Genomic DNA, 13988 nt, shown 5'->3' with positions numbered 1-13988 from the left:
AAAACAATGTGAAAGATACAGAGCGACGCGAATCTGGTTCTGAACGTCTGGGATGTTGGGAGTCATTGGTAGCAGCGCTGTGTGGAAGGAGCCGCAGCCTGTCCCGTGTGGTCCCTACCCTCCACACTTCCTCCCTCCCGTCCTCTCTCTCGTCACCTCCCTTCAACACTTCCTAAATAGAAAAGCACAGAGCCAAGGTGTACAAATTACCTACTGTTGTGGGGGTGGGGCAAGAATGTGCCGGAATCAAACTCCTTTGGGATCCCCTAGTTTCCCTCAGTTTGGATGGCTCTCCAATGGGGTCGTTTGGGTTTGGAAAGTTAAGCAAACCGAATGCCCGTCCTTATATGGTTTTTGAGGATCTGCTCTCCCCCACCCCCATAAAAGACCAATCTCTCAGACATGGCATTGAACCTTCGCCACCAAGGGCAGAAGGTGTGCTCTTGAATCAAGGGAAATCACATTGCTTTAAAAATCACACTGGCCATGGGCAGCCTTTCCAATAAATACTCTTCTGTAACCTTAAGTATAAATTAGACATTTTAGTGTTTAAAAGCCTCCTATGTGAAAGACTTCCAGAATCTTCTCCTCCTCCAAGTAATGCTATCACAGTTCCTACTTCCAAACACCAGCTGGCACCAAAGGATCCCTTCAATCCAACTTCTTCTCTGTAGGACAGATCCCGGTGGTGCAAGAACAGAGTTCTCTCTTCTTGACCCAACAAAACTTCCCAAGCACCCCATGCGACCAGCCCCACCATGTCACACATCCATTGTGCGGCCATCTGAATGAGTGTGTGGCTATCCCCCAACCATCCCATTAGGAACCGCCCCCCCATCCCCCCACCAGCAAAACTGCCTCCAGCTAGCTGACCGAAAGTGCTTTGAAATGGAATGGTTTTGGAACACAGAGAAGGAAAACACAACCAAACAGAACAAACCATACACACAAAAGAAAAGCTGTGGGTTTAACCTGATGTGAGTGGGCTGCAGGGCCGCCAGGCCAAAACCAGCATCTCTTTAAACAGGAACTACAAAATAGGAAGATTACAAAAATAGAACATATGATGTCACTGTCCCGCCCCCCCTCTACTGGAGCACACTGGGTAGAGTGGGGCGCCTGCTGCCGTGTGGCAGGCACTGTGAACCTGCAGGTTGGGAGAGGGCACAGATGAGCCCTGGTGCCACACGCCGTGAGACCGCTAGAGGTCGCAGCGGCCATCAATAAGGTGAAGAGGTCGCCCCATCCCTGGGATAAAGCACAGGAAACAGGTGACAGGTGGCACTGAGCAAGCAGGGAGTGAGGCTGAGGCCCGCGCCAAAGCTGTGCCTTTCAGCAAAGCGAGTGCATCTCTACCTAAAACTCCCTTCTACTTAACAACGGCTTTCTCTATTGGCCTTTTTTTTCCTTTTTTTAAAGCAATTTTTCTTAAGCTTTTTAAACACATAAAATCAAAATCCTCCTGGAGACTTCCTGTGTGTTAATCCTATTCTTACAACAGACAAGCACATTAATAGAAAACTAGTTGATTACTGGGGTATAAAATCCTAAATTGGTAGCATCCCCCTCCTCCCTACACTCAGGGTGATGCAAATTCTATCTCTCTCTCTCTCTTTAACAGCTTTCAGGTATTTTTTTTTTTTCTCTTTTGCTTAAGTCAGATAGAAAGGAGAAAGATTAAAGAAAAACAACCAACAAAGAGAACAAAACTTCCCCTTCTGGTAACAAATGTCCCCAAGAGGGACGTCGTTAGGAGCACCCCGGGCTGGCTCCTTCCTCATCGCGGGCTGCCACTACTTGGTGGCACCCGCCTGCCCGGCGGCCTTCAGATGTCCACGTCTCGCACGTCGGTGGGTGTGCAGGCCAGGTCAGTCTCTCCCTCCGCTTCCCCCTCCTCTTCGGTGGCCTTGGGGTCAACGTTCTGCTGGGCTTGGCGCAGACTAGACTCCAGGAGGGCTTCAATCTGTTCCTGGCAGGCGCGGAGGCAGTCCTGGAGAGGCGGGCGGAGATGGAGGGGGTCCTTGTTTAGCCAGAGGCTAGTGGCCAGGGCCTGGACCTGCGAGGCAGGCTTTGCTAAGGGCAAGGCTTGAAGAAACTCCTCGAGCCATCCCCAAATCCAGCGAGCAGTGAGGAGCCGCAAAGGACCAGAAAGCAAGAGCATCATCACCTTTGGTTCCCAGCCTTCAGCCTGGACGCCTCTGTCCTGTGCCATGGGACAGTTGGCTCTCGACTGTAGGACACTTACCTGCTTGTCCACCCCAGGTCTACCCAGCAGAAATTCCTCCCTTGGCTTCCCCACAGCACTGCCTGATGTATCCCCCTTGCTTCAACAGGGCGGTCCTGGGAGGAGAACCCAGGCCAGCATGAGCCCCTGTGACAGGTTCTGCATGGCCGGGGGGGAAAGCACCTCCACCTCTCCACGTCCCTCTTTTGGGGCTGTATTTTGTACTCCCCACAAGGAGCACCTATCTCTCCCTCAAAGCCTTCTGCCCCTGGGTGGCCTCCGAGGGAAGCCAGCTCCAGTGTCACCATTGGAGCCCGGAAAGCATTTCACTAGGAAAGAGACTCATGAACTTAAGTCCTGCCTAGCTGGGATGAGGCTAGGGCACTGCCTACATTCCTCAAGCCAGAACCCCTGGAGAGCCCCTGCATTCAGAACTTGTATATTGCTCCCCTTTTGTTTGATGGATACCGTGGCTAAGGAGGGTGTGGCAGGGCAAATGGCCCCATTTTACAGAAGGGGCAAACGAGAGGTAGCGGTAGGCCACAGGCATAGACTCTCTGAGTATGGACCCACCTGCTCACATACCTCCTTTCAAGATTGCCATGCTGTCACTTGAATAGCCCATGCTATGGGCAGAGTCTGTCACACATGGAAGCCTTCCACATGCCCAGTGGCTCTGGCCTCCATTGAACCCCCAGCTGAGTCCAAGCCAGAACTGGACTTTCGTCTGTCCTTCGTGTATGCCAGCCTGCGACGTCCTCGAGGACACCTTCGTGCCTAGAGCTCCATCAGCCATATTCCTCAGTGAGAAGGTATTCACATGTGGCCTAGTGCACAGCCCCCCTCACACACACTAAGAAAGTTCTAGAGCGTGTCTTCTGCAGGTAAAAGGTCTACACCAGAGTCCTCTGTGGACTCCACCCCCAAAAGCTGAGCTGAGGGAGATGTGGTCCTACTGTAGCTGGGCCAGACGTCAGCTTCACCTGCCAATCACACCAGGCCCCCGCCCCCTGCCTTTAGGATCCATGGCTTCTGGAAGCTCCCTAGACCTCAAACCTGGGAAGAGGCTAGTGAGGGAGCCCAGGGTCGGCTCCCCCTTGCAGTAGAGCTCCACGCCTCGCAGCCCCAGCCTGGTCACACAGTGTCTTGACACTGCCCCCCCACCCCAGCAGGGGTCCCTGGCCCTTGCCAGATGCAGCAGCCTCCCTTCCATGAGAACCACTCACCGGGTCACACTTGATCACTCTGGAAAGAAAGTGCGTTGTGCAGTAGCAGGTCAGGAAGTTGTTGGGGCTGCCCAGGTTCAGGCCTTGCATAGCGGCCACCACGCTCCCAGCAGCCACCATGGAGGGGGGGTTGGAAATGAACTTCACGTCTGCAGCAGAGAAGGACAGAGGTGGCAGCTGTGAGCAGGGACAGCTACAGGCCCGCGATTCAGCTCCCACCCAATTCTCAGCACGCCCTCAACCTGTCCTCCAATCTCCCTATGTGAGCATCAACTCCAGCTCCCTTGGAGACCCCTAGGTGGCGCTAGCTGCACATAGTGCTCCGGGTAGGTCTGCGACCCCCAGCACTAGGGAGGATTAAAGAGTTCCAGGCCCGAGCTTTGGCTCAACTTTTAGTGAGGCCTTGTCTCACTTGAAAAAGCTGAGCCGCTGACCCTGGCCTGGGTTCCATCCCCAGCACCTCAAGTAAACACCAGGGCAGAGTAGGTCATGGCCTGCTTGTTCCTTTAAGCTCTTCAAAGTTTAAGAGGGCAAGGTACAGAATCCAAGGTGCAGGCTCTCAACCCTTTAACCCAGAGCTAGCTTTCCTGGTTCACTGATGCCAGGTTAGGGAAGAGGACATGTGACCCCAGACTCCAGGCCAGGGTCCCTAGTGAAGGAAGCCTCCCTCACCCACAGTCCTGGGGACTCTCAGATGTACAGGCCCCAGGTGGGAGGTAAACCCCAGGGGAATGGCAGCTTTGTAGTCTGTCCCACTAGTAAATGTTGGGGTCATGTTCCCCCACAGTACTGCAGCAGGGTGTTACTTTAGGACTTTGTCTGGGGTCACCAGCTGTCCCCCCTGCCACCCAAATGGACTCAGCATCCGCAGTGGTGGGTGTGCCACACTGATGGAATGCCTCTCCACCAACAACACCACTCAGCTGCTTTCCTGTCACATCCAACAAAGTGGTGACAAGGACAGTCACTCACTTAGCCTGTGAATCGGGGGTTCCAGGCCAGAGGACACACAAGAAAGAAAAGGTGTCAGCGCCCATTACCTCCTCTTGCGTCACCCGGTGACCGGGGACAGGGAGGCTTGAAGAAAATGAATGGGAATTGCCAGGGGAGAGCGCTGTTATTGTGAGGCCCCTTGGAGACCACCCTGATACAGTCTACAGCTTTGGGTCTGTTGAAGGTCAGAGGTACCAAGAAGGGGCCGGGAAGAAGAACAGCCACAGAGAAGGGAGACAACACCTCCAGGTGGCACTGAGGACTCACCTCAGTCCAGTGAACCAAACTTGCTATGGGACAAGTTCAAATCAGAGACCCCCTTCCCAGAGAGAGAAAAACTCCAACCAGCAGCTGGCACATGGACCGGAGCCCCCAGCCCATTCCCAAGCGCAGTAGCATGATCCATTATGTCCCGTAAGGAGTCCTAACATCTGCTTCCTCACACCGCCTGGTTGCTGCTGGCAGAGCCGTCACCCTGCTCAGTGACATGGTTGACACTCACCAACACCCTCCATTTAGCTCAGTTCCCATTGTCTGAATCCACACAAGAGTACACTCTGGCCACCTGTACATGCCTGTGTGACCAACCCCAACCTAGGTCAGTGCACTGTTCACACGAGCAGGACAGGTCTGGGGGTATCCAGAAGGGAGAAGAAAAGTCATATCCTCCCATCTCCTGTAAGGGGAAACCTTGCCACATAGATGGCAGATCTCCCGGCCTTGACCTCTGGCCTCTTTCCAGAGTGACCTCTTTGTGACAGAAGAGCTGGTTACTCCTCCAGGGGGACAAAGCCTCCAGGCCCAAAACATTGGCCTACTGCAGTTCACCAAGCTGTGCTCCACCTCCACCTGTCTTTTGGGGGCTCTTAGTGGACCCTACCATAGACAAAGGCCATACAGTAAGCTGGGTCCAGCCACACCCACGATGCATCAATACTTGCTGGCTTCCCTGCCAGCATCCAGGGGTCCTGGGAGGGGCACTTTGCTGCCAGAACCGTCCTGGGGAGGCTGTGCCACCCCATCCCTCATGTTATCTCTGGGAAACTCTGCCGCTTCTCCGAAGTCACTTTCAGCTCCATAAAAGGCTTCCTGCAGCCTCCAAGGGCTCTGCTCTCCCCAGAGGAACCCCAGCCAGACGCCTGCCTGCCAGCCAGCAGGGCCACCCCCGCCCCTTAGATCCTTCCAGGCTACTGATGGCCTTGGCATTCCCATCTGCCACCCCCCCTTGCTTGGTAGGCCTCTGGAGAGGGGCTGGCGCCCTCAGCAGGTAGTTGGGAGGCTAGAAATCTCCAAATCTTCACACCCGGCACAGCTGTGCAGAAAACACTAGCCAAGGGGGCTGCCAGACATGAGAAGATGCCACAGAGATGGCAGGTAGGAAAAAGACACTGCCTGCCCCTCTTACACCACGTTGCCTTTCGGCCGCCCTACAAGTCACCCAGCCTGAGCTCCAAACAGATGTAGCAACCCAGGTCTGATCAGGGCCCCCCGGGTGGAGGGGTCCTAGGCAGGTGGGGGAGAGTGCAGCACCCCTTAGCGTCTCTAAACCTCCTCGGCGGGGCTTCCAATTAGAGATGGGAAGCAGCTGCCAGATGTGCATCAGGAACACCCAGAGGCAGCCAGATGTCTGTGTGCGTTGCAGCATGTCTGTCTACCCTGAGTTAAGTCAGCCTGTCTACCTGGGGTCTGGGTACAGGGAGGGTCCCTTGGAGGCGCCATGGGGAGGTTCTTGTCTCTCTGCTTCCATTCAGCCCTCCCAGGACTCTGCCAAAAAGAACTGGCCTGTAGCACCCCTGGGGAGTGGGTGGTGGTGGTGCAGGAATCTAAGCTCCTGAGCTGGTCGTCCTGCATGTGGGACCGGGAATGGGGTCATTTGTCCTGCCCCTGTAAACACTCCTGGCAGGTGGCCAAGACTGGGAGAAGCCAGGAGCCCCCCTCCTCCCAATAGCTGGCTCCTTGAAGACCCAGGCAGGACAGGAGGTAGGTGGGGGCAGGCAGCCCAGGAGCAGAGGCAAAACCCTTTTCCGAAAGCATGCAGTGGTTCACACCGCTACTTGGCGGTGGAAAGCTTGGCACAGGGAGGCTGGGCCATCCAGTTAGGTCTCCAAGGCCCTTCAGCGAGACTCCTAGCGCAATCTACCCCCAACAAGCTACCTGGACCCTGGGCTCAGAATAGAGATGTGGGATCCCCCTTTCTAGACGTGCCCGAGACCATCCCCTGGTACAGAAAAGACAGCAAGAGGCATTAGCCAGGGAACCAACCGCAAGGAGTCTGAGATCTCCCGGGGAAGAGTGGGGGTGGGGGCCGTACCTGTGGCACAGAGAGCCACAAAGGTTTGCGCATGCTTGCGGATGATCTGCTTGTTCTCATCCGCCTCTGGCATTTTGGAGAGGAAGTGTTCGATGAAATCGTGGGGAGTCATGGCAGCCAGGTTCCACTTGAGCTTGTTCACCAGAAGCAGTTCCATTTGCTGCAGAAAATGGAGAACAAGGTCAGTAAGAGGTCAGGCCGGCTGGGGGGGGAGGTTTAGAGAGTGGGTTCAACCGGGCACTACAGATAGGTAAACAACAAACTATAGACAGCCTAAGTGGGCCACACGCGCTAAACAAAAAGACCCCCACCGCCAGCGCTGCGGCTCCAACGCCGCAAGGGGGCGCACACCGTCCACATTTCAGAGTGGCTTCACTGCCAGACATGGTGGGCAGTCCAGGAGGAGAGGGGGGGCCCACAGAGGTGGAAGGGGTTTGGGATTCTGCCCACTGCCACTTCGTGCAGTGTGGGTGACTTCCATGGGGCTAGAGATGTGTCCGAGGCTGGCTGGGCCTCCCATCATTTGCAGCTCCCACCACCCAGGGGTCGCGTGGCTAGTGAGGGATGGCGGGTGGTGGGGTCCTCGGTTACCAGCAACTCCTCGGGCCGGATAGAGTTGTCAGTGTAGATGCACAACTTCTCGGCGGTCAGGGGAATGGTCTCCTTCATCTTGGAGGCTACGAACATGCAGGCGGCCCCCAGCAGCTGCAGGCGGCTCTTCTTCAGGGGCTCCAGCGACAAGAAGCGGTCCAGGTAGTTCATGGCCAGCGGGAAGACCTCCTCTTCACACTTCTGCTCCTCGCAGACCTGCGGGGACCATGACCGTCAACGGCGGGGGTGGGGGTGGGGGAGAGAATGAGGGAGGAAGAGGGAGAGGGTCGTGGCTCCATGTGATCCTGCATCCCTTTCCTAGATAGATTACATAGCGAATGAGTGGTGAGGGCGCGGAGAGGGGTCGCCGTGGCAAACTCCCTGGGATGAGCGGGAGCCCAGGACCCACTCACCCTGAAACTGAAAGGGAAAGTCCCTGGGCAGCTGGCGCTGGGGAGCTCAGCAGTGGTGGCCTTGGGGACCCCGGCCCATGTTGGAATTAGAAGGCCGCAGGCCAGGGAATCCCACCGCGGAGCTGGCAGGGCGCCGGGGGTTGGGCGCCGCTCGCGCACGCGAGACACAAAGGTGGCGTCCCAGGCCGCCGCGCCTCATTTCCCAGACGTCATCTTTTCAAAAAATATTTAAAAATATTAAAAAAATAACTAGGTGCCTAAAAACGGCCCGAAAATAACCATCGGGCGACCCTTGATACAACCCGAGGGTCAGGAGCTCGTGTATACGTTGGAGAATGGGCCCCAGCGACTCAAATTCTGGGGGCCCCCCTTTTGCTGGGTGCGGGTGCCTCTGCAAGGGCACCATGCCGCGCTTTAGAAATTATTTTAAAATATTTTGGGGCCCTCGAGCCTCCTACTGAACATCTGAAAATGTGCTTTGGTTCCCCGACTTGACCTGGGTAGGAACCCCCAAGTGCAGACCCGCGCGGACGACGGTCAATCTCTAGCGACTCGGGGGCCACGCGACCTTGCAGACTGGCGTGCTCTCTGGGCCAGGCAGCCTGTGCGGGGGTGCCCAGGGGTCCGCTGCTTGAACAAAGGGTCCCTCCCCCAAATCCCTCGCTATGTCCTATTTAGTGATTCCTGGCTGCCGCGAGGCCCCTCGTGCCTGTCTCAGCGCCCCTGCCGCCGCTCCCCGCCCTGCCCCCAATTATTAATAAACACTTTTGCTTTGCAATAAAGGAGCAAAGATGGCGCATAATACTGGCACGAGCGGCCCTTGCATACGTGTCCACGGATATTAATTTAAAAATCAAATCTATGCCCCCTCCCCCCGAGCTGGCGGCTACGCGCGGAGGCGGCCACGGCCGAGGCGCAACAGGAATGGGGCGCAAGCGGGGGCCACAAAAGGCGCCCAGTCCGCACCCTCTGGGGTGTCCCTAGCACCCTTTGGCACAGTCCTCCCTCGAAGGCACTCCTCCCCGACTGCCCCCCACCAGGAAAAGGAATCCCCATCACCCCAACTCCTACACTTTCCTCAGTCACAAAGACCCGCAGTATCTATTTATTTTGAAAATCCGGATTCCTAGCAACACACCGGTAAAACTCCGTGTCGGAAAGGAAAGGAGGAAGATGTGGGTGGGAGCAATAAGTTGCCAGGGGATCCTAAGCCCCTGTAGCCCCTTACCTCCAGCATCCAGGTGGCCACGATTTTCCGCATGGACGGCACAATCTCCCTCTGCACGCACTTGAAGTAAGACACGGAGGGCGCGCAGGTCTCCTCGGTCTTGAGCATGGCTCGCAGCACTCGGTCGTTGAGGAGGTTGGTGTCAGGGTACGCACGGCGGATGGTCTCCACTTCGCAGCACAGGAGCTGGTGTTCCATGGCGCGGCCGCCTGGGGAGGGCTGTGGACCTGGTTGGGCTGCGGTGGCTGCTGCTGGCGCGCGCTGCCTCGCGCTCTACTGCCGGTCTCCGGAGCGCGGAGTCTGCTGCTCTCTGCTACTGCGCCGACAGCCCTCTGGAGGCTGCAGGACTTTGCAACTTCAACAAAACTCCCCTGTAGTCCGTGTGACGTTACTGTTGTTAAGCAGAGATCAAAGTTAGGCAGAGAAAGGGAGGGGTGAGGGGGGAAGGCCGGGGCGGGCGCAGGGGGAGGGGGCTCGGGAGCTGCGAGAGGCAAGGGGACAAGCCCAAAGCACCCCCCCTCGACCTTCGTAGATATGCAAATCTCTCGGACTGCTTCTCTCCAAGCTGGGAAAGAGCGGTGCAAGGGTGGTGGTGGGGGTGTCTTCTTTGCCCAAGTGGGTCCTCCGAGAGCTGTGGAGGTGGGGTGGTGCTGGCTCTGGACAGGACAGCTAGGAGGGAGACCAGGCCACACACAAGCCAGGGAAGACTTGGATGGGGGATCCGGCGGACGAAAGGACACCTTATATTCAATCTGGGAGAATGGGCACGTTTCCGAGGACGCCACGAGGGCACCCACGGGCGGACTGACTGCTTAGGAATCCCGGCGTTCCCATCTTCTTTCAACTTCATCAACACGTGTAAAACTCAGGAACTGTTTAACACGTGAAGATGCCGGACGAGCCCTAAGCTCCAGTGCAGGCTCCATCCTGGTGCACTGGGGGTCGTTGCAAAGGGCCAGAGATGTAGCTCTGAACTTCAAAGGCTCCCCAGCCTAGCATGCGCTCGCTCAAAAATAAAATAAAATCTCGAAAATCCCCAGCAACAGCTCAAGATGGTGGCCATTATTTCCTTCATCCATTCCTCACCGAGGGGGAATCTTCGATTTGCCTTCCCACGGTGACCAGATCATTCTGTCCAGGGTCCTCTAGTGCGGGCAATTTACCCAAGAAAAATAAACCTTTTAAGGAAAGGCTGATACATGATGGGCTCTTTCCTAATTTATTTTTTAAGAAAAATAAATCGGTGCAAGTATTAGTCGCCTTGCCAGGAACCAGACCACCGGAAGCTTTCCGATTGGCTTTGTTGGGGGTGTGGCCGTCCCTCCACCTTTAGAACTGCTGCTGGGGCCGCGTCCTTGAGTTCCTGGGGGGCTAGTCAGAATCAAGACAAATGTGTGCATCGATATGACATTTAAGAAAACTTATGGATGTTCGTGGTTACACGAGTGGATTCCCAGGCGTCTCTAACATTTAGTCAAATAAAAGTTTTTAGGATGAAGGAGTTCCACCACCTTGGCCCATTTAATCCCCTTGTCTTTAAAGTTTTCACAATCTTGACCCCAAGTCAGGCGAACTATTCACATATTTTCCCATAATAGTTTCGTGTCCCCAAGAGTGAATGGACGAAACTGGAAAAGGAGAGCGGGGGGGGGGGCGGCAGGCTACACGCAAGAAGTAGACCCCCTTATCTTCGGAGCGCATTCCTCCCTATCCTCCTCCCCTGACATTGGGGTTCCTAATATCTAGATCCTGTGGGACAGTGATCCCATTGCAGCTCTGAAGGTGGTGGGTGGCCCGGGCAGTGCGCCCACGCTTGCTCGGGCCACAGGCCCCGCCAAGCCTGGGAGCTTCAGCCTGAGCACGAGGGCGGCCCAGCTGCCTTTTCATTCATAAAATCCCTACCGGGCGGCAGTAAGCATGATTTATGGGGCTGCGCACTATCACCCGCGGCTGAGTGCCTGTGAGCGGAGCACGCGGGCCTGGCCAGGGTGCGCCATCGAGGGCAGCGGGGCATAAAGGGGCTCGCCCACCCGGCAGCACGAGCTCGGGACCCGCAGCCAGCACCCCCACCACCACCACCGCGGGAAAGACCAGGAAACTGGAATTAGCATGAGCCAATCCGGACGCAGCGCTGTTACTAGGCGGACCGGGCAGATCTCCACGAGGAACTTCGTTGATCAGTGCGCTCAGGGACGGGCGCAAAAGTGCAAGTCCGGTTGGCGGGCGTGCAGAGCCGTCCAGGAACCCGTTGGGGGAGGCGCAGGAATTTGGGACCCGGTGGGGAGCGCCCATCCCCCATCCGGGGAACCCCGCTCGGCCAGCTCCGGAGCCCTGGAGAGGGACAGCAGTTCAGGGTTCTTTCCGGGCCAGTTGTTTTAAGAATCTCAGAGAAAGCGTTTGGATTTTTAATTTGTATTTCCCAACGAAAAAGTAATTCAGCACACACTTTTCTCTTGTGATTTTAACTTCTACATTGGCAAAAAAAACAACCAAACAAAAAAACCACCACCTCAAAGCAGGAATTGCACGCTCTGGGCTCACTTAAAGTGCTCTGCGCTTATTTTCGGTAACCTTTTGGAGACAAAAGGCCACTCGACCAATCGAGAGGGGACTACGTTATTTGGAAAGAAAATTTCAAAGTAACTTTAATCTCCTTTCCGACTTCCTCCCTCCTCGACCCCTCGCCCCGGGCCAGGGTTCCCGAGAGAGCGCGGACTCTGCGGTAGACTTGCCACCGTCCCTGGCTGTGGGAACTTCATTGAGAGGGGGAAGGGCGCGTGTTCATTGAGGAACCCGCGCCGCCTAGCTCGGGGCGCTGATCGGGAGGTGTGGGCTGGGCCGCAATCCTGAGCCTCTGGCAGCAGCCCCTCAGGGAAAGGAATCGGCAGCGAGCAGACGCACCTAGGTGGGGTCACCTGCAGCCAAATACCTGGCGACAACTTAAAAGGATTTCGTTGCTTCAGTTCCAGATAGCCATTGTTAATTTAGCCTTTAAGTCGCCTTGGGAAACGCTTCCAAATATTGGCCCCAAGGTTCCGGCATAATGCGGCTCTCCTCCCTACACCCTGCAGGCGTTTTGGGGCGTGCATGGCAGCCCACGTGCTACGCGGCTGCTCCACCTAGGTTACCCTGAGCTGATCCCAGGCACCCTTAAGCTAAGGACGGGTGTGTATGCTCAGCTCATCCTGTGCACACCTCAGGCGGCCGTATCCCATCTTCCGGAGCTTGCATTTTCGAGTTAGTTTCAGTCCCCCATATCCAACCCCCGGAGCGAAGCTCCCAGCGCGAGGAATTAGCTCTAGAGTGGCCAGGCTGGCTCCAGGGACCCCGAGGGTGGAGCTGTAACTTTAGGGAGGGTGGCTACTCGGTTGGTCTCCAGCTCTCCGAACGCATCAGATGCCCCCGAGCAGTCCGAACCCCAAAGTCCTTTTGGGATTTGTCGACTTTATTGCTTTGGCACACGTCTCGTTCCAGACTAAATGGTGGGGAGCGGGCACCCAGGTGGAGAAGAAAACCCTAACAATTGGGCCAGTGTGAGCTACCTGTGGTCAGGCAGGACCACGTGGCCCAATCGAGGGTGAGCGAGCCCTAGGGCCTGGGGCGCAGCTGCTGGAGCTGGGGGCACCGCGCCTCCGGCATTGGTTCCTCTGCACCCCGAAGGTGGTCAGGGGGGAGAGTCTCTCTGGCCTGCTTCCTGCAAAACCTAGGCGTCTCCATTCTTCACTTAGGCCAGTGGGGGACAGTGAATGCTTTAGAGTTCTGCGGGTTCCAGATCTCAGGACACCGGCTGTGGCGGGGCCCGAACAGGAAGGGCAAATTTAGCTCCAGGTTCTCGAAAAGGTCGTCTAGCTTCACATGCTGAGCCCTCCCCGGGGTCCCTGTTCCCTGGGGTGCTTGGTGGCAGGACACGCGGGCGGACCCTAGGCTGGGTTCCGCGGTCCCCCGGGGTCACGGCTGGAAGCGCGCAAGGCCGCACCGCGCATTCCGCGCATTCCCGCCCGGCCGGTGTTTCGCCGCCACGTGGTCGTCCTGCGCGCCGCTTACCGTAAAGTTTGGAGGCGACGCGCAACAGTGGCTCGCGAGCGCCTGCAGAGGCGCCCCCGAGGCGAGCTGTAGATGTGCGCTTCCGGGTAGGTGCCCTTCCATGTTTATAAGGAGCACTATACTGCCCTGGCTCCGCTGACTGACCATCTAAGGAACTGGACTGGTGGTGACTGACCGAGGAAGAAGCCCGAGAGGAGCTTCAGCCTTTGCTCCGAAAGTTGAATTCTCATCATTCTTCCAAGTTAGTTGGGGCTCAGGCCCTGTTGTCAGGAGGCTCCAACGGACAGTGCGTAGCAAACAGAGAAGTGTCTATAAACCTGTTATAACTTTTTTTTTTAATGAGTTAGAGTGAAGTTGAATCGATGGCTCAGAGCTTCAGAGCGCTTGCTGATTTTCCAGAGGACAGGATTCAGTTCCTAGCACCCACATCAGGCAGCTTCCAACCGCCTGTAACTCCAGTTCCAGGAGATCCCACTGGACTCTGGGGGTATCTGCACTCCTACAAGCACATAGATACACACACTAATAAACACACACACACAAACAAACAAACAAACAAATAAATGTAATTCAAAGGTAAGATTCAGTCCACGGAGGAATGACAGGTTCTGGCCTTAACCAATGTGATGGATGCCTGCCTTGGCCACATCAAATTCAGGGAGTAGTTGGACCCTGTAACGGTGAGTTTTAATTGTCAACCTGACACAGCCTTGAATCACCTGGCTAGAGCATCTCAAGAAGGCTTGTGGACATGGTTGTGGGTGATTGTCTCGGTTGACTTAATTGATGCGGGGAGACCCAGTGTGGAAATGGGGGACAAATTCCTGAGGCTTGGGTCCTGGGCTGAGAAAGAGTGAGAAAGATAACTGAGCACCCACGCATTCCCATCTCACTGCTTTTGGTGGATGTCATGTGGCCGGTGGCTTCAGGTTCCTGCCACACTGATTTTCCTGCAATA

The 13988-nt window shown here is 56.1% G+C and overlaps 1 protein-coding gene across 2 annotated transcripts; it reads right to left on the bottom strand.

The window, feature by feature from the left end:
• Positions 1 to 1659: 1659 nt before the first annotated feature.
• On the bottom strand, positions 1660 to 9391 carry Ccnd1 (cyclin D1). 2 transcript variants are annotated; one of them, XM_028871460.2, is made up of 5 exons: positions 8987 to 9388; positions 7346 to 7561; positions 6755 to 6914; positions 3451 to 3599; positions 1660 to 1990 (listed from the first exon to the last, which is right to left on the bottom strand). In XM_028871460.2, the coding sequence occupies exons 1-5, from the start codon at positions 9182 to 9184 to the stop codon at positions 1826 to 1828; spliced, it is 888 nt and encodes a 295-aa protein (XP_028727293.1). In that variant the 5' UTR covers positions 9185 to 9388; the 3' UTR covers positions 1660 to 1825. The 2 variants fall into 2 exon arrangements, with proteins under 2 accessions (XP_028727293.1, XP_037064553.1); XM_037208658.1 differs by having other exon boundaries at positions 1697 to 2056; positions 8987 to 9391.
• Between the last annotated feature and the right edge of the window lie 4597 nt (positions 9392 to 13988).

Source organism: Peromyscus leucopus, chromosome 1, assembly GCF_004664715.2.
Source record: "Peromyscus leucopus breed LL Stock chromosome 1, UCI_PerLeu_2.1, whole genome shotgun sequence".
Classification (NCBI taxonomy): Eukaryota; Metazoa; Chordata; class Mammalia; order Rodentia; family Cricetidae; genus Peromyscus; species Peromyscus leucopus.
The sequence above is the reverse complement of the archived record's forward strand: the minus strand, read 5'-3'. Positions and strand labels throughout refer to the sequence as shown.

Bases quoted from the DNA above. Each gene is read 5' to 3' on its own strand.
- Ccnd1 (XM_037208658.1), bottom strand. From the start codon at position 9,184: ATGGAACACCAGCTCCTGTGCTGCGAAGTGGAGACCATCCGCCGTGCG. The intron at 7,562-8,986 runs GTAAGGGGCTAC...TGGTCCCCGCAG, and splicing joins TGGCCACCTGGATGCTGGAG to GTCTGCGAGGAGCAGAAGTG. The intron at 2,057-3,450 runs GTGAGTGGTTCT...CCTGCCTCGCAG, and splicing joins GAGTGATCAAGTGTGACCCG to GTCCAGGCCCTGGCCACTAG.